The following is a 19,527-nucleotide window of genomic DNA, read 5'->3' as shown; positions in this document are numbered from 1 at the left end:
TTTGATTTACTTTGGGGCAAAGGGGTAATGTGTACTTAGAATCAATAAGGTAACTAATTTTAAAAGACAGGAAAATCAGCTGTCAAGTAGATAGATAGATAGATAGATACTTTATTAATCCCAAGGGGAAATTCACATAATCCAGCAGCAGTATACTGATACAAAAAACAATATTAAATTAAAGAGTGATAAAAATGCATGTAAAGCAAACAATAACTTTGAATAATGTTAGCATTTACTCCCCGGGGTGGAATTGAAGAGTCACATAGTGTGGGAGAGGAATGATCTCCAAGTAGGCTTTGCTCACAAAATATCATAAACAAACTTTTACTTGGAATTAGGAAGAAATGCATTTTCTGTTGAAGGGGGATGTTTAAGGAAATGCCAAGAGTGAGAGCTTGTCATCAGTACACTTCCTTGATAAGGTCCATTGTTCTTTATTTCAGTTGTCTGTGATAGATTTCATAAAGTCTAGACTTGAATTTTTGCTTCTTTTTTCTAGCTTCTGGTGTGGGAGAGACTTTGTTAGACAGATTGCGACATAGTCTTTCTTTCGGGCTTCAGACTTTTTCCTGGAAAACAAATACTTCCAAAATGCCACTGCTTAACATATTTAAATGTCTTCCTTTCCTTGCAGTGACAATGTCCTGGAACTTTCCATCATGCCAAAAGATGAAGATATCTTACAGCTGGTAAGAATGTATATATGGCTGGAGTAATTTCTAATATGTACACTAATTGTAAAGTTCATAATCCCCAGCAAAATGTATCTGTTATTTGTCAATACAGCTCTTAGGTCAGTCTTCACCTTCAACTTGCACCGAGTTTCAAATTAAATGTAAAGGAACTGTCTATGCGTCTGTCTGTTTAGTCTCCCTGTACTCCTCTGTCTACCTCACCACTTGCTCACTGAAGCAGCATTCCTGTGGTTGCATAACATGTCAGGCTGTGAAAAAGTGAGACTCGCCCCACTCTGTTTGAAAGGGTGTGTAATCATTTCTCACGAAGTAATACTGATCAGTTTGCTAGCGCAAACTGGATAGCTAGACAACGGAGAAAGCAAAAAGGTTGGGAGTTTCATTTTGGGTGATGTTCAGCTAATATGGCTCTCTCAGGTATGTGTATTTACAGATTTTCGAAGCCTTGTTTTGCTGATAAGGTTTATGTAGTAATCTGGCATTGCTTTCATTAAAGAATGAAATTTTAGCTTTTTCTCTCGTTCTAAAAGAAATACTTGAGAGGCGGCTGCTGTAACAGATATTGGTAACAAAGGTATTGCATGTCTGGATTGTACTGTAGAAATTTTGAAAGTACTTTTCTTAAAATCGGTGATACTATGTTTAATTTATGTCATATTTATATCATATGTTGCGTGAAACACACGTTGTTTGTAATTCATTAAATTGGCACTTACATTTTCCTTATTACACTTTTGGATTTTTTGCATTTAGTTCTGTTCAGTGATGTCATATACTACACAAACTGTACTACTATGGGGAATCATTTGATAAGTAAAGAATTCCAACCATTATGGTTATAGTTAAAGGAATGGAGGCTCCAAATATAAATTACTTCTACTGTTAAGCAAAGTATCTTGGTTGAAAAGATTATTGAATATAATCTTCTTATACAGTATATTTCTGCTTAAAGACAGAAAAGAAGTGCATATTTTTGTACATTATTAAAAATGACTCTGCAATTAAGACATCACATTGGTTATCATTTTACAACTGTAAAAGGTATAATGTTGTTCAGAGCTGTAAGAAGTGTGTAGCATGGCTGTTTAAAATATATGAAGTCTCATGCCGCTTTCTTATATTTGGGTGAGTAGTGTAATACAGATAGTTTGTTTTAATAGTTCAGTGAATTACAAATGTATTGCAGAAATAGAAATAAAGTGTGGTGCTTGAAAGAGACTTGTATGGATCAGATGTTTTGTTCCTGAACTGTAATAAACCAATTATTAAACAATAATATGACCAATTTGCCTCACATCAGTATAACAACAGTAATGTTTCAATGGAAAAAGCAGAAAAATACCAAACCACCTCGGCGTGGCATTTCTCATTAGTGTTTTTTTTATGCAGCCTGTGTCCACATGACTCTTTTAAAATATTTTTTATGTCATATCACTCATTGTTATAACTACACAGAAACAGTCAGGTGCTTACAGCACATATGAACAGCTATAGGACTATTGACTGTCAAGCCCTGGAGTTCCTATTCCAGCTCTACAACTCTTGTTTTCCAGTAATACATTTATTGTTAAAGAGGTTAAGAGTAAAACAGTGAACAAGGTGTTTTTATCAGAATGATGCAACATTGTGAAATATTTGACATTGTTTTAGAGAACAAGTAATGTTTTACTCTTACTCTTTTTCAGTGAAGTATACTTCTGATGTCTTAACATGCAGTATGTGAAGAGTATGTCATAAAGGGTTTTTTTGGTCTATAACAGGCAAAGTCAGTAATGGAGCACCATAGTGGCTGCAGGGTGTTGTTTCAATCCGGTTTCTTAATTTGAAGTCAGTTATTGATATTGAAGTGCATATTATTCAAGCAGCATATTTCTGCATCATTTTAGTCTTCTTGCTTGTTCAGATTCCTCCAGTAGTGGACCTACATTTTTTGGGCCCTGAAGCTTGAACTGTTATAGGGGCAACTAGTAATGAGGTCCAGGTAATTACTGTTATTTTCTTTAGGGGAGGTGATCCACAACTGATCACTACAGTTTAAAAAAAAAAAATAAATTAACCATCTCAGATTTATTGCATTGTATCATATGTCAAAATGACTGGTGTAAATAGGATTTTCCTATCCCTTATAGTTTTCGAGTTACAAGGGGATGAAAGATACATGCATGATACATCATGGAACAATGAAATAAAAAAAAGAAAATACCACAATGTAATTTTTTATTTTAGACATGTATGGAAATACATACTACATGGAGCACATTTAAAAAAAGTTTTTTTTTTATGTTTTCTATTAATATATTCCCTGTGAAAAGCAACGAAAGCAACAAAATATGGTTTCATTTGTTTTGATTATGGCTAGCTTAAGAAAAGTAATTTTAATACAAATTTTAATTTGTGTCATAAATGTTAAAAATGCTTTTAGTAATTTATAGTTATTTTATATTAAATATATTTACAATGAAACATCCTTAATTTGAACATTTTTTCTGTTGATGGCCTGCTTACATGACCCTTATTTATTTTAACTATTACTTTGTATTGAAATACACTATATTAATAATATTATTATTTTTTTTAAACCCTTTTCATGCAGTACACACCCAGAATTTATAAGCAATGTAGACTAAAGTTGCTTCTGGGGCACCTTCAGGATTAGGGGCCATGAAGCCTAAGCTTCATTAGTTTCACAGTAGATCCACCCCAGTTTCCCCACCCTTAATTGGTTATTTTAGTGTTAAACAGCCACATACATACATACACTGTTTTCAGTAGTATTTTTATTAGCTATAAGATGCCAATGACAAAGAATTTAGCAGTTCTTTATCTAACTTGTTTCCATTTCCATTGTATCAAATGTGAACTACACTATCTGATTTAATACAATATTTGGAAGGAGACTAAAGAGACAAAAAATGAAGGACTGAGAATTATTCATCCGCTTCAAGCTACAAATCATTTAGATTACATCCTCAGAAAGGAAAAAATCTGCAAGATAAGAAAGACCTGACATAGCAGAGGCATATAATTAAATACGATCTGTTATTGGCAAGGACTGGTTTCTGATAAAGCAGCTGGGTTAAAACAAAAGCCTTCAGCCACTGTGGCCCCCCTGGACCAACTTTGCAGATCCCCGGTCTGTATGGCTCTTTGAAGTCAGTAAGGGTGAGCTGTCAAGCATTTGGTGTGAGTTTTACAACAAACATGTTCATTTTCTGTAATCATGTAATGTAGTATTGTTTGAATTGTGCCATGCTTGTTTTGGTTGGTGAAATTTTAAGTTTAATAAAATTTCGATTAAAAAAGTGACATTAAGAGAAGGTTGTGTTGAGCACATGTAACAACAAAAGAAAAAGTTAACCAGTGTGCAAATACAGTTGGGACAGAAACCCTTTTCACTTAAAGGTACATGCAGTAGTCCAGTGTGTCCAATGTACTGGTACCCTCCTTGAGCATTGAACCTTTGTGGAATGTGACACTTACTGGATATTTGTAGTTATTAAAATCATTTATGACTGAGATTTTTGATAAATTCAGTGGTGCTGAGAACAAAATTTGAAAAGAGCCATTAATGCATTTCAGATTCTAGTACACTGCACAGTTTGTAAAACCACCAGCTACACTAGGGATGAGACACTTGTTTTCATAGGAATTTTCATCTAAGTGATGATAGTTCAGGCAATTTCATGAAATACTTTGTCATTATAAAGAAGAATTAGTTGAGACTGTCCTATTGAAGAACTCCACCAAATTGAAATCATGGGAGTTGATTAGACAAAACAAAATAGACGGGTCATTAATAGCAAATGCTACCCCACAGCAAATGTAGTAGTTCCCATTCTTCAGCATTAGCACCAGCAAGATAAGTGACTCTCTCAGGAGATTCAGAGACTGCTTGTGCTTGAACGATTTAAGAAAAAGTACGATGATATGAGGGGAGTATTAATAACGTGGCTTGGAAAATAGTAAAGCAGATGCTGTATGGTTGTCGTGTTCCTTATTTCGAGCACACTGGATTCTCTGTGTTGTTTATGTTTCAAGGATGGAATATAATCAGGAACATGATCTTAACAAAGCATTCAAATTGATCAGCAACTACCTCATGGATTGTTCATTTTTCTGTCTCTTCCACTAGGCCTATTCTCACGATGCCTATCTGAAAGGGAATGATCCATACTGCGGAGAAGCCCAGAACTTGCCTGATCCACCTCCAGTTTGTTATCCTCGAAAAACTTATGCATCACAGGGGAACCAAATTCAACTCCAGAATCAGCTTGATAACTGGACCTGCTACTCCAGCTCCTCAGGACCATCCTCACCACTGGAGAACCATTCTGGGGTGACAAGTCCAGCTGCACAACTGTCTTCAACACAGAGCTGGCAAGAAACACGGAGAACTTCACCTGGGGGGGTGGGTCACTCGAGTCCAGCACATAGGACTGAGGAAATTCAGTACGGCATGACTGCTTCAAGATTTCCTGTTAAAGTCAAGTCAGTGTATTCTTCCTCTTCCTCCACAGGGGGAACATCAGTGACAGGTTTACTGAATACATCAGGACAATTTGTTTCTAACTACCAGAACCATATCTCTACAAGCGTTACGCAGAAGTCACGTAAGCATAGTCAGCCTTGGCTGTCAAGTGAGCAGCAGCAAAAGCAGAAACAAACCATTGGACTCAGAAACAGTGAGCGTTGCCAACAAGCCCTGTCAGACTGGTATTATAGCCAGCTCCCCCGAAAAAAGAGTGATAGCTACGTCATGCCACCTCGTTATCGCAGCTTCTCTCAAGATCGGCTAGGGGAGGCTCCTCCACTCAGCAGAGGAGGAGGAGGAGGATGGCCACACAGCGCCTCCCAGGATACACTTCTGCAGCCAGTAAATCCTGCAGGAGACCATTATTGGTGTGTATCAAATAGTCAGGATGGAGGTAGAAGTCGTTCAGAAAGCCTCCTCATCAAAAAGTATGATCGATCTGGTCACTCGCTAGAGATGCTCGACAGAGCTGGGGTGCTTTTCTCACCATATTGTGAACGGCCCAACTGGCTATACAATGACATAGGACGAACTGATGACTTCCAAAGGCCTGCAAACTTGGAATCTTCCTCTAAGACTAGCAGTAATAGACAGCAGCAGCCTTTAGCACCCCAACAGCATAAACTCTACCCCACCCAAGTCAGCGAGTTGCGAAGACTGCCAACACAAAGCACTGAGGACCAACCCATAGGCTATCGCAGTTACAGTCCATCGTTTTACAGAAAAACTGGGCTTCTAAGGCCAACATGCTCTTTCAGGGACCCTTCATACACTGACCCACTCCTTACATGGGCACTAACGCCCAAGTCTAGTCCTCCTGAAAGCACTGATCTTTCTTCCCAACTCCCAAACGATAAGGAAAACCTGTGCAGCATATCTAAGCTTGAAATGACCACAGAATCAGGGCAAGAACAGCCGCTTGCTCCTCAGCAGGATGTTGTCTTGAGATCTAAGCCAATGGCAGGCCGACGCACTACTCAGGGTCTCCGGCACCCTCCATTTGCTCTTCCAGTGGACATGCCAGATCCACCTATCCAGTCTGGACCCATGGCTGACAGCATTTTCCCGCATAGTGACAGGGCAGCAGTCCCTAAAGGAGCTCGTTCCAGCACATGTCACCTGCCACCATTACCTGTTGAGGATGATTCTCTCGCATCAATTCCCTACATAGGTCAGTTCCCATCTTACTGGTTTGGTTTGCTTTTCTTTTCTCTGTTATAATACTGTGAAACTGTTATGTTGTATATGGAGTCCGTTTTCTTTCACAAAGTGTGAACACAACAAAGTTTAGCTTTTTTTTTTTTCCCAGCAGTCAAGTTTCTTGCATAGAATTTAATTCTTCTGAAAGGTCTGGCTGTGTCATATAAGATATAGAGACATTTCTGGTTTTCAAATTCTTGATCAGGAAATTCAAAATTCTTTTCTAGCTCTCTCTCTCACAGTTATCTCTAAAAGTAAACAATGCTTGGGTTTTTACTACTTTGAGCAATCCACGTTGAAAAAAAATGTTGGTATTTGGGATGAAACATACGGAGTAGGGGATTTTGCAGGTCCTGCCCAAATTACAGAAATGTAAGAACGCTTTGGTTTTTAAATGGAAAAAATGACGTCAGGCTGCTTTGTATACTAAAAAAGACTACATCAGCTGGAAAACCGCCAGATGAAAGTAACATTAAGGAAAGGTCTCTGAAATCAGTCCCGAGAGTTTCCTCCATTGTAGACGAATTTAAAAATGATTTATATATATATAATATATCTTTCTTTAAGAAGCTGAAAACATTCTGCTTTGTTGTGTTCTCTCCTGAGACAAAGACGTGTGTAGAAAAATCTCCTTTCATTTTTTTACTTCCTCTATATTTGCATAAATAAATCTAAATGCACAGTACAGTGATTCTCAGGCTATTCATAAGTGAATAAACATTTGAATGTATTATTATGATTAAACTTAACAATCACAGAACTACAAGTTAAATAAGATACAAGCTTAATAATTTTGATTGATGAAAGATCTTGTGTGAAATCTGACTGTATGCCAGAGTGAATTTGTTTCCTTGTAGCCAACAACAAGTTTTAACAGAGAGCCAGCAAGGGCAGCATCAGTGAAGACATAGTTTCCTATAATGAGGTTTGCCTCCATCAAGATTAGGCATGTTGAAGGCGAAAACAGGCCTGTCTGTGACTGAAGCTGTAAGTGTATGTTTGTGTTTGCATGTGTGCCAAAAACTGAATTTGTATGTACCAGATTGGAAGAGGGAGAGACACTTATCAATTATATATTACAAGTGATGTTTACACAGTGCAGAAAGGAGACAGACATAGTTGGCAAAATAAAATATAAACAACACTGAACTAAATACATAGCTAACTAACACTCTTGCTTTCTGAGTAATTTTTTGTGTATATTCTGTATGTAGTCCTGCCAGTCCAGTTTACTTATGAAAACATGTATTCATCCATGTAAAAATGCTGCCAGGTATGCAGAGAATGTATCCACTTGAAGCAGGTCTGTCTTCATATTCTAAATAATATCATTTATAAACAGTTGTAAGTCACAGTACCCATTAGAGCAGGCAGGAGACAGTGAGTTTGATATTACAAGTTCAACCTAATGTCTCAAGACTGTACTTACTAACAGGGGTATCAGCTATTTGTTAGGCTCTCACTTAAGTCTATCTGCATGCAGGCAGAACATTTTTGCAATGAACTGTATATACAGTACCAGTCAAACGTTTTAAAACACTTAATTTGTTTTCAAATTTAATTGGTTGAAATGCAATGAGTGACCTAAAATGGTGAAAAGGGGAGCATTAAACGGACAGGTGTTTATATTTAAATTTTAGGTGAGCAAAAATTGAAAAAAGCAAATTTCAGAGTATTACAAGTGGGCCTTCTTCAGGCAACAACTAGTAGGTTACTACCTAGAGATGTTCTTCAGCAATTCATGTAAATGAAGCCTTGCAAGTTGAAGCAAACAATTTGCACAGGTGTCCTAACTTCCGTTGATTACTTAAAAACCCTTTGTCTGTCTTAAAGCACAGTAGGAACAAACTGTGTTACTATATCCTCTGAAGTGCTAATTGGACAATATTACAATGCAGAATGTTGTACATTTCAGTGATAGTGGCAAAAAACGGCAAATAACAAATTAAACGAGACAGAGCATTATTATCCTTAGAAGTGTTCAATTGCAAACAAAATAAATAAATAAAAGTGTCAGTGAGTACAGTGGTGTCCTACACATTCCAAAGGCAACTGGAAACTCGACGAAACTCTGATAGGAGGAGATCTGGCAGAGCCAAAGTCACAAGCCAATCAGAAGAGACGTTTCTAAGGGTCACTAGCTCGTGTGACAAGCTCCTTAGAGCATAACAGCTTCAAGCACAGCTAAACAGAGCAGGTCAGAAAAGTGTCAGTTTCTACGGTAAAGAGGAGACTTTGTACTGCAGGTTTAACAGGGCAAGTGACAGTAAAAAAGACATTTTTTAAAGGATAATTTAGGTCCTTGAAGTGCTGGCTGTGGACTACTGCAGACTGGAAGAAAGTCTTATCGACTGATGAATCAAAATTTGAAATCTTTGGTTCATCGCGCAGGGTGTTTACACTCCATTGAGCTGGTGAAAGGACGGTTCCTCAGTGTGTGACACCAACAGTCAAATATGGAGGAGCCAGTGTGATGGTTTCAGGTTCTTTTGCTGGAGGCAGAGTGGCTGGCATTCTGAATCAAAAGGGTTACCACAGTTTATATCAGCTAAAGGGACCTGCTTTGATTAATCCAAATTTAAATAACATTTTGTACACTTAATGATTCCTTGACTTATTTTCTTATTTGCCAATGCTTATTTTTTCTAAGCCTTGATTTCTTGACACATTAAGACATTAAACAGTGTGCATTTCCATAAAAACGAAAAATTGAGGTGCTCTGAAACTTCTCACCAGTAGTGTAAGGCACCCACAATATTCAATGAAGCACAAAATATCAGAAAATATTACCTGAGAAATTCATAATGTGTCTTTAAGTAAGAGTTTTAAACTATACTATTCTGAATAACTAATAGAAATGTAGCAATTACAGTAGTTTTGAACTATAATGCTCGGTCAGCACAGTAATGAGTGCGAGTGCTGCTGCCTCACAAATACAGAATCCTGCGTTTGATTCGCATGTGCCAAGTGTACACATTCTCCCTGCCCACTGTCCGTGTTTTTTTCTCCAGCTATTTTGGTTTTCCTGCCACATCACAAAGACCGTTGTGCCTGTCAGGCACCTGGCAGTTCTAGAATAGTCTCGTGTGACACGTGGCATGTGCACATTTGACCCTGCTGTGGAGTGGTGCCCTCCCTGTCCCTGGTCATTTTTGATTTGTTCTCAATGCTGTCAGGTTTGGTTGTGTCATCCCACCAGCCTGAATTGGATTAAGTGGTTTACTTTAATGGATTACATTGTTGACTTTATTAGCATTTGTATAACTGCAAATGCTAAATATGTTTGAGTCACTGTACTCTGTTATGAATACATTATTTGAAGTGTTGAGACCATTGGGAAACTGTCAGAATGTTTAAAAGAAATGAGCATTAGATCAAGAATTTGTTGGCAATCCAAATTAAATAATGTGATGTGCAGCAAAATGAAGCAACTTTTTTTTTTTTTGCTGCATACCACCATTTCAGGCAAGCCTAAGTATTCAGGCTAATTAACTCCAAGTAAGTCAATTATTATAAAACTTTGTTATTTGATTTTAAATCCTTTTTTGGCAAAAACTCAAGCAAACCTACAATCCATAGATATCAACAATCTCCTTTTGAAATGGCTTCTGACTTCAGTCCTCTACTCGGAAAGTTAAAACTCTTCTTAATTTGATCTAAATGGTTTAACTTAGCAGTTTGTGAATTTGTGCTTTTGTCCTTGTGATTAATTCCTTGCTTGTTTTGGGTCATTTTGTTTCTGCATGGTGAAATGCCAGCCAGCAAGTTTGGAGTCCTTTTTTTATACAATATCAATAATGAGGAGTGAGCCATTTCCAGAGGGAGGCCACCAAGCACACTCAAGCCACAACAATACCAGCACAATAGACTCCATCCTTTAAAAATTAAATGGCATGCTTTCAATCCAATCATCTACAGTTTTTTTTCTTTTCCCCACATTTCCACTTACCAGTTTGGTTTATTATTGTCTATTCCATGCATAGCAGTTTGTCCCAGAATTCTGTTGACACATCTCTGTATTTTTAGAAAATTTAAAATAGACCTTTCTATTTTTTGGTGTCAATGAGAGGTCTACATGCTTCAGCGTGGCCTTTGTATTCTGGGATAACTGTACTGTGGAGACTGTCTTGTCAGGTTTTTTCCTTCAAGAACTTTTTCTTTCTTTCTCTTTTCCAACTATTTTTCACCTTAAACAGCAAAATGTTACTAGATTTCAAGTACGTCATCAATTTATTTCTTTCTTATACTGGTTGTTCATTTTTGCTGATTTTCCTATGCCCAGCGTTGAAGTTTGCTTCGTACCAAATACATCTTTTCTTTCATGATGCAAATTGTTGGCTTTTCGTTCTCAGTCAATTCTTTAGTCTTAATGTTGATTTAGGACAATGGCACCAAATGCAAGAGTAAAAACTAAACCCAACATTGCATTTTCACTGCTGTTTTATTTATAGGAAACACTTGATCACTAAAAACAGAGGATGGTCAGTTGCCTGAGTGAAGTACAAGAAGTGGAATTGCTCTAAATTATAAAAGTCCATAAATATTTATAAGTAAAGTTTGCCTTTTATGCCTTATTTTAATCTTTGCAAATCAATTTATTGTCATTATACCTTACATTACAATGAAATGTGTCTCAGTTATCTCATTTCAAATCAAAACTGTCACAGTTTAAACCAAAAGTTTTTTTTTTTTATTTATAAAGGGCAGACTGTGATTTATGTGTGATTAGCTGTGATTCTCACATTGTTAACGGGAAGTTGTGTCGGTTTTCTATCTTTTAATAGTGAAAAGTACTCTTTTTTTATGTGAGTGATCCAAAAAAAATCATGTGAATCCATGAAGTTGTTTTCATGTAAACTGCCAGAAATGGTCAGTCCAGTGACATCTCCGTCTTAGTATTCCAAAACTCAAAACTCAAAAACCCAGGAATCAACATGGCAGATAGATAGATAGATAGATAGATAGATAGATAGGAAAGGCACTATATGATAGAAAGATAGATAGATAATGAAAGGCACTATATGATAGATAGATAGATAGATAGATAGGAAAGGCACTATATGATAGATAGATAGATAATGAAAGGCAGTATAGATAGATAGATAGATAGATAATGAAAGGCAGTATAGATAGATAGATAGATAGATAGATAGATAGATAGGAAAGGCACTATATGATAGATAGATAGATAATGAAAGGCAGTATAGATAGATAGATAGATAGAAGGCAGTATAGATAGATAGATAGATAGATAATGAAAGGCAGTATAGATAGATAGATAGATAGATAGATAATGAAAGGCAGTATAGATAGAAAGATAGATAGATAATGAAAGGCACTATATGATAGATAGATAGATAGATAGGAAAGGCACTATATGATAGAAAGATAGATAGATAATGAAAGGCACTATATGATAGATAGATAGATACAGTAGATACTTTATTAATCCCAAGGGGAAATTCAGTTATGAGATAGCGTCTCTTTTTTGCTGTTACAAGATGCAAAAACAATGACTGTTTCCCTTTAAAAAGAAATTATCCGCGGTTTTAATATTCATTTAGAACAGGGGATGTAGTGTTGAGCAACTAGAAATGTCAGTTTTTATAAAGGCTCATAAGGTCCTTACTGTCATGTTTGCAGTGTATGTACTTGGATGTGCAAATCAACTTTCAGCTCATTGCCACTCTTTGACACCATGGTTAGTGAGAAAAACAGCCTTACTTTGAAACTTCTGTCTTTTTTATATGAAATTATGAACCTTACCTCAAAGTTAGAATAAAATAGAATGTGAAGTTAAAAATGAAATTATTCCCCTTATCAGATTTTTCCACATTTTACTGTTAGAACATGGGAACGAATGCAGTTCAAGTTACACACCTCTTTTGTTAAACTACATGTAAAGGCCTGACTTTTTGCATTACCATGTGAGTGAATGAATTGATTCTTCACAAATTGTTCATTGCTTTATGTAACAGTAGCTCTTGTTTTTGCCCTGTATGATGGTTCATTTCAGAAATCTGAAAGTTTCCAGTTCAGAACTGAATGACTCCTTCTATTGAGTGTGGCCACCTTATTAGAAAACTGATTACCAGTTAAATGTTTGGGCACACCTAATCATAGATTTACCCTTTTCTTCATTTTTGAATAACAGTGAATATTGTCTTTAACTATTCAATAACACGTGGGATTTTATCCAAAAAATCTAGACTCATATTTTAGATTCTTCAGGGCAGCTTGATGATATCTTTGCATACTTTTGCCAGCTTCTTGCCTTCTGGGTTCTTCTTCAGCAGTCTTGAAGAAGTTCACACATATGCTGAGCACTTGCTGGCTGCTTTTCCTTTTGTGGGTTTAGGTCATTTGCTGCAGCTTTAAATCTCCTTTGCCCAGTAGCTCTTGCACAGCCTTTAAGCCTGTTTAAAAACAAATGACCGCACAAATAAGTACAAAGAAGGTGGGATGGTCCAAGGCGCTGTGGGTAGCCACACCGGCCAACTATACCTTGAATTTTAAATAAACTGCGAGCCGCAACACCATCACCTATTCTTCCTCATGCTTCATATTGAAAAGCACAAATACTGACATTAACCTTTCACCCCTTCTGCATCTTACAAAGGCAACACTACTGGAAACTAGAATGTCAAGTTTGGACTCATCAGGCCAAAAAACAGATTTCAACTCATCTGAAGTCCACCACCTGCAATTCCCTCTTTTTCTCCAGTAGTGGTTTTCTTTGCAGCAGTTCTACCATGAAGACTTATTCACAGAGCCTCCTCTGAACAAGCTGACGTGGAGACGTGTCTGCTCCTTGGACTATGTGGAGCTTGTTTTGGGCTGTAATCTGATGTGTAGTAAATTGGTGATTTCTGGAGATGGTGTCTATAATGAACTGCTCTGCAGCAGAGGTAACTCTTGGTCTGCATTTCCTGTGGTGGACATCACAAGAACCAGTTTCATCATAGCAATATGTTTTTTGTGACTGCACCGGAAGAAACTTTCAGAGCTCCTGAAATTTCCTGGAATGATTAACCTTCATTTCTTAAAATGATGATGGGCTGTTGTTTCTCTTTCCTAAGTCGAACTGTTCTTTTCATATTTTAGACTACTACAACCTGAAATGATGAGCTATGTATACCCATGTTACCTGCCACAACACAAATAATTGGCTTAAACACATAAATAAATCCTCAAATGAACTTCTAAATACACACACATAGTATTTTGAATAATATAATGATTGTGGTACAATTTCACTAAAGTTCTTTGGTTTTGGTGGGGAGTACACCTCAAAACTAGTTTGTAAATTAAAAAATGTTGTTCTTGCAAGACAATTCTCATAGCCATTAAACTCACTATTTGTATGTGTTTTAGGAGAAAACCTTCAAGCCTCATTCTGTATATCAAACAATCTTTAAGATTCTTAAAAGCAGACTTTCGATCAGGCACGACCAAACACTTGACTGGTACTGTACTGTATATACGGACTCGGGTCCTGTTGTAGGAAAAGGGTGTGTGCTGAGTTTACTCACATGGATGAGAAGGACAAGTAAATACTGAGGTATCCATAGCCTGAGTCACTCCCTGTGAGTGCATGTAGGTTCATGTTTGTTTTGCAAGAGAGCTAAAATCCTCTGTGCTTTTACAGCAGATACAGATGCTTTTTTACAAAGTTACATATCATGGCGTTAAAGGTGTTGCTTGTGTTCACTCTAAACTTGTTTCATTTGATGTATTCAAACTCCAACACCCAGATTTCATAGTTATTGTAGCCAATACTTAGAGATGGGCCTGCAAAGGCAAAAACAACTATATTTTGTTCCTGCTCTTAAAAAATGAAAAGGAGGTGAAAAGCACAGTGTTTCAACTGTTGAGCCTAAATTAGATGAGTTAGTATGAGTACAGTATATCAGAATGTGTACAGGTTTTTCATTTTTATCCATCTATCATCTTGCCAAAGACAACACGAGATTTGCATCTTCATTTTTTGATTCTGTTTTACAGATGAGCCAACGAGCCCAAGTGCTGATTTACAGGCAAAGCATGTTCCAGCGTCCTCTGTGGTATCCAGTGGGATAAACTCTGCACCTGTCATAATGACAAGTCCTCCTTCACCTACTTTCAGCTTCCCCACCAACAGGCTTGCTTCCTATGACTGCAGTAAGTAACAACCTTCCATACGCCTCCTGCCATGTTTTAACCTTGGGTACCATGGAGGTACAGTGGTGCCTTCAATTCAATATCCCTTCTATAATTTTAAACAGGGGGGTAAATGCAATGAACCAAACAATTACATACCTGGGGATGTGAGAGAAAAACTGTGGTACCCTTGGGAAACCAACACAGACATGGGGAGAATGCGCAATCTTCACAGTGACAATGACCAGATGCAGGATAAGAATCCAGGACACTGGATCTGTGAGGCTACCCCAGTGCCGTTGTGCAAACCCATATGCTGGAAGGTCCAGAAGTAAAATCACCAGCATTAGGCCATACTAAGGGGTATTTGTTCTGGAATGACCAGGGAGATACTAGATGACCAGCTGACCAAGTGCACTTGATCTGTTTGTGTTACAGATTTGTAAAATAGTTATAATAATAATATTAATCGCCCTGCCTTGCCGCCTGTGTTAGCTGGAATTGGCTCCAGCAGGCCCCCGTGACCCTGAAGTTAGGATATAGCAGGTTGGATAATGGATGGATGGATAATATTACTTATTGTTATTATAATGAATTAGATACATTTATATAGTGCTTTACATAGACAATGGGGAACCACTTCAACCACCACAAATGTGTAGCAGCCACCTGGATGATGCAACATCAGCTTTTCTTGCAACAGTATGCACACTACATGGTAGTTAGTAGGTGACGAAGGGGTGAGAGAGATAGTTATCCAAAAAGGGACAGAAGAATGAATGGGGGCCAGAATGACCAGGCCCTGATGGACAGTTTAGCCATGACATCAGGAAACACCAGGAAACACCCTACTCTTTTTGAAAGATGTTCAAAGATCTTTTATGACCAAAGGGGGTCAGGACTATGTTTTATGTCTCATCCGATGGACAGCACCAAATTTATAGCAGGGTGTTCCCATCACCGCTGGTGAGGTGTTTTATTCCATGTTTCATTTTTTGCTATTTAAAGATCACATAAAGTGTCATTTTGTGGGTTTTTTTGCAGGCAGTATCAAAGCCAGTCGCCGCTCTTCCTATCTAAAAGCCATAACACCAGAGCGTTCCAAGTCTTGTGATGAGGGACTGAATGCATTCAGGGATGAAAACCGAGTCTTCTCGTAAGTGGTTTCTGACACTTGGTAGCTCAAGTGATGGGGTTATTTATTCATTATCTGTGTTTCTAGTCCTCAGCTCTCATTTTTTGTTTTTATGCAGGATATTGCCAAAACGGGTAAAGAGTTTTTTCACAGATGGGGTAAGTTTAAGTCCAGACTGAAATTTATCATGTTTTAAAAGATGCATAGAACTAAATTTAATAAGAAGCTACTGTGGTCATTGTCCACTTATGAAGTATTACTTTGTCCCTCACTCTTTTTAGTCATCTATTACAAGCTTCTTTTGTTGACTCAAGGGTACCATTTTCTGACATGTCTCGATTTTTATTTTCATTTAGTCTTTGGATAGTCTGAGTGCTGCAGAGGAATGCAGATCGAAGAGACATTCCACCTCAGAGCTAACTAATCTGACTTTTAGCGACGTGCGCAAAGAGGGCTGGCTGCATTACAAACAGATCCTAACTGAAAAGGGAAAGGTACATCCACACATTGCACTGAGTTACAACACCTCTGTATCACAGTCATTTAAAGCAATATGTTGAATACCATGTTAGTATTGAAGCACAAATCCGTGGCTGTGTTTGATGGTCATTTTGTAATGCACTTGTCTGAATCTTTTCTGTTGTAGAAGGTAGGTGGAGGAATACGTCAGTGGAAGAGAGTTTACTCCATTCTCCGTTCCACATCACTTTTCTTGTACAAAGATAAACGTGAGGCTGTACTGTTTAATACAAGCAACTATGAGTATGAACAACCACCAATAAACATCCGGGGCTGCCTAGTAGACATTGCATATAGTGGAACAAAGCGAAAGCATGCTCTCAGGTTGACCACACAAGACTTCTGTGAGTATCTGCTACAGGCTGAAGATCGAGATGACATGCTTGATTGGATCAAGGTTATCCGGGAAAACAGCAAAGCAGATTGTGAGGTGAGAGAATACATTAATCTCAGGGGATGGATAATTGTAATTAACTAATTTAATTTATTGTATTCATGTCTTTACTTCAATCGCCATTGCTAAGAAACCTAAACTGAAAGAGTACAAAAAGTACTTGGGTACAGCACATTGAAAAAAAGAGGTTTCTGTACCTTGATATTTATATATATATATATATATATATATATATATATATATATATATATATATATATATATATATATATATATATATATATATATATATTTATATTATCTTAAAATAGTTTTTATTCCTAAATTTTGACATTCTACCAGGTATCATCAACAGAGGAAAATGATTAGACAAAGAGGATTCAAAGGCAATATATAGCAATATAAAACAAGTGAAGGGGGGATTAATAAGGTGGGGTCATAAAGTCTTTTTTATTATTTAGATGTTCTTCTTTTTAAAGCCTGCATATGCTGGGTTCAAGTCCAAGTGTGTGTTAATGGCGCTTTCATTAGATACTATGATCCCAATTCATTTGGCCATGGAGACTCTACTGTCAAAAGTAAACAACGACCCACCATATCACAGACCTTCATATACAGTGGTATTTAGATGCATAGGGCACAGAAGAAAATAAAATATCGGAACTTTACATACTCCACAGCAAAGACGGCATCTGTCACAACGCAAAAATATGCTCATGGGGTGTTTGGCACACGTGTAGCATTGTTCACAAATTCACCAATCAGAATATCTGTTACAAAGTTATGATGCAAATATCTTATAGAAGAGTATTATTTTTTTATTTTTATTTACTTATTTTTAATTTTCTTCTTTATTTCACCTTATACAATTTCTTGTATTAGGAATTTGTTAGTTTTCGCATACCCCTTGGGGTCAGAGCGCAGGGTCAGCCATTGTACAGTGCCCCTGGAGCAATTACAGGTTAAGGGCCTTCCTCAAGGGCCCAGCAGAGTAGGATCTCTTTTGGCAGTGACGGGGATTCAAACTGGCAACCTTCTGGATACCAGCTGGGTTCTTGACAGTTCACAAAGTGCGCAGCGCATCAGAACACCACTTTCAATGTCAGTGTGGATCATGGAGGTCGCATATTGTGAGCAACAAAGAAAGTTTAATTTTTATGTAAAACGTGTATGTTATAAGCACCTCAGAGCTGGGACTTTTTACCTGGATGTGAATGTGAATTATTTTATTTGGACTCAAGCTTCTAAATTTTAAAGATGATGTCTTCAACTTTTTAACATGCAGGAACATGAGTGGATTTCTCATGAGATATCAGCGTAAAGAAAGACTGTGCATGTTCTTGCCCTTTCAAAGAACTTGCATATAAAGACATATTTTGAAATGTCTGCAATGCTTTCATAGCCATATCCCCTTTTAAGTACTGTATGTCAAACATTTGAAGACAGATTTTGTTACATTTTACTCAAACCTAATTGTAATCTTCTAATCACAATGCCAGATCTCCATGATCTGCTTTAACACAAAAACCGTCACCTGGTGTGCTGTGCCCAATACACTCACTGGAATCTCCACGCCCTAGACATTCATAACGGCAACCCACAAGCTTTCTATCCATGGTACATAGCAGCACATGGTTACTGGGGTGAGAAGAGGCACACGGCAGGAACGTGACAAGAAATATACCTGGCAGGGACTGTACTGTACTTTAAAAGAGGACTCCACATTGGAAACTGAAGGTCCAAGTGCCAGTGTGAATCAGTAGCTAACAAGGCATAAGTGGTGAGGTGAGCTTCAGGACTGCCTAATTCATGTGGTTGAGGAGACTGATGTTAATTATAGTCATAGTGGATGAGCAGAAGGTTTGGAGAGATTTATAAAATAGCTGAGCGGTAGAAGGGGGCTTCTGTGTGGAACAGTTAGGACCCTGGGACATGATTTGGCGGACAAGCACCTCTATAGCCTCCCAGGACACTCAACCCTTCAAATGTGTCTGAGGGCTAAGGAATTGCACCAAGGGCTGACAAAGGAAACTCTAGAGTGATGGCCCAATGACTTTTAAGGGGATTAAACAAGAAGAAACAATAAGGTGGGGTTTAAAGATTGATCTCTGTCAGATGGTTGATGGACTCCAGAGTCAGGAGGTGAGTTGGGAAAAGGCTCAGCTGGCAGGTTGGTAGTGCAGCCAGAGTATGAAGAGAGATGTAGAACTGTTGGGAGGTGAGAGGGAATCTCTTTGGTGCTTGTGATTTTGGTCAGCCACAATACTTAAGAAGACAGGGCCTTATCCTGTTTAGTGAAGCTCAGTATGCATCCAGAGTATGGTTTCCTGATGAGTTTATATTGGATTCTTTTGTGTTTCTCTTTGGTTTTTCATGTGGAATAAAAGTTATAAAGATATTTTGTGATGCTTCTCCAGCATTAGGCAGGCACACACACCCACATTACTATACTGTATATCAATATCTGTTAAATAAAACATTACAGTTTGTGTTTTAACATTTAGTGTTTATAGCTTAGTGAACCTACACAATGCGAAATACCATATGCAAAAATAAGTAGTCAATATTGCATCTTCAACAGTTTCTGACATACTTAGAAACATTTTAAAACATTTTATGAGTAGACTGTGCCTCCTAACAATTTTCTTTGTACCCTTGCAGTACAGTTTGCTGTGTTCTCCATCGTAGACTGTTGTTTGCATCTCAAACTGTATTTTTTTTTTTTCTCCTCATTTAGGAGGCTGGGTTTTCTAGTCAGGCTCTTATAAATAAGAAGCTGAATGAATACAGGAAGCAAAGGTAGATTATTTTTATATATAAACTTTTTATATAGTGTGTGAATATAATGCATTATTTTTACATCAGATTATATAGTAATTGATTTCAGTTGCTAATTTGTCCTATTAAACTGT

At 37.4% G+C, this 19,527-nt stretch overlaps 2 protein-coding genes across 7 annotated transcripts in view; one reads left to right on the top strand and one right to left on the bottom strand.

Moving 5' to 3' along the window:
• The window catches only part of si:ch211-278a6.1 (SRC kinase signaling inhibitor 1), a 234,677-nt gene that overhangs the window by 5,583 nt on the left and 209,567 nt on the right, over window positions 1–19,527 (bottom strand). The window lies entirely within an intron of this gene.
• arhgap23b (Rho GTPase activating protein 23b) overlaps window positions 1–19,527 on the top strand; it is a 146,722-nt gene that overhangs the window by 111,273 nt on the left and 15,922 nt on the right. For all 4 annotated transcript variants that reach the window (XM_039739274.1, XM_039739273.1, XM_039739272.1 and 1 more), the window contains 8 exons: window positions 638–692; window positions 4,831–6,400; window positions 14,434–14,589; window positions 15,613–15,724; window positions 15,822–15,861; window positions 16,060–16,197; window positions 16,350–16,652; window positions 19,353–19,414. In XM_039739274.1, coding sequence (XP_039595208.1) covers window positions 638–692; window positions 4,831–6,400; window positions 14,434–14,589; window positions 15,613–15,724; window positions 15,822–15,861; window positions 16,060–16,197; window positions 16,350–16,652; window positions 19,353–19,414 — 2,436 coding nt within the window. The remainder of the gene's footprint in view (window positions 1–637; window positions 693–4,830; window positions 6,401–14,433; window positions 14,590–15,612; window positions 15,725–15,821; window positions 15,862–16,059; window positions 16,198–16,349; window positions 16,653–19,352; window positions 19,415–19,527) is intronic.

This window comes from Polypterus senegalus, chromosome 17 (assembly GCF_016835505.1).
Source record: "Polypterus senegalus isolate Bchr_013 chromosome 17, ASM1683550v1, whole genome shotgun sequence".
NCBI lineage: Eukaryota > Metazoa > Chordata > Cladistia > Polypteriformes > Polypteridae > Polypterus > Polypterus senegalus.
Note: the sequence above shows the minus strand (reverse complement) of the source record. Positions and strands in the feature narration are given on the sequence as shown.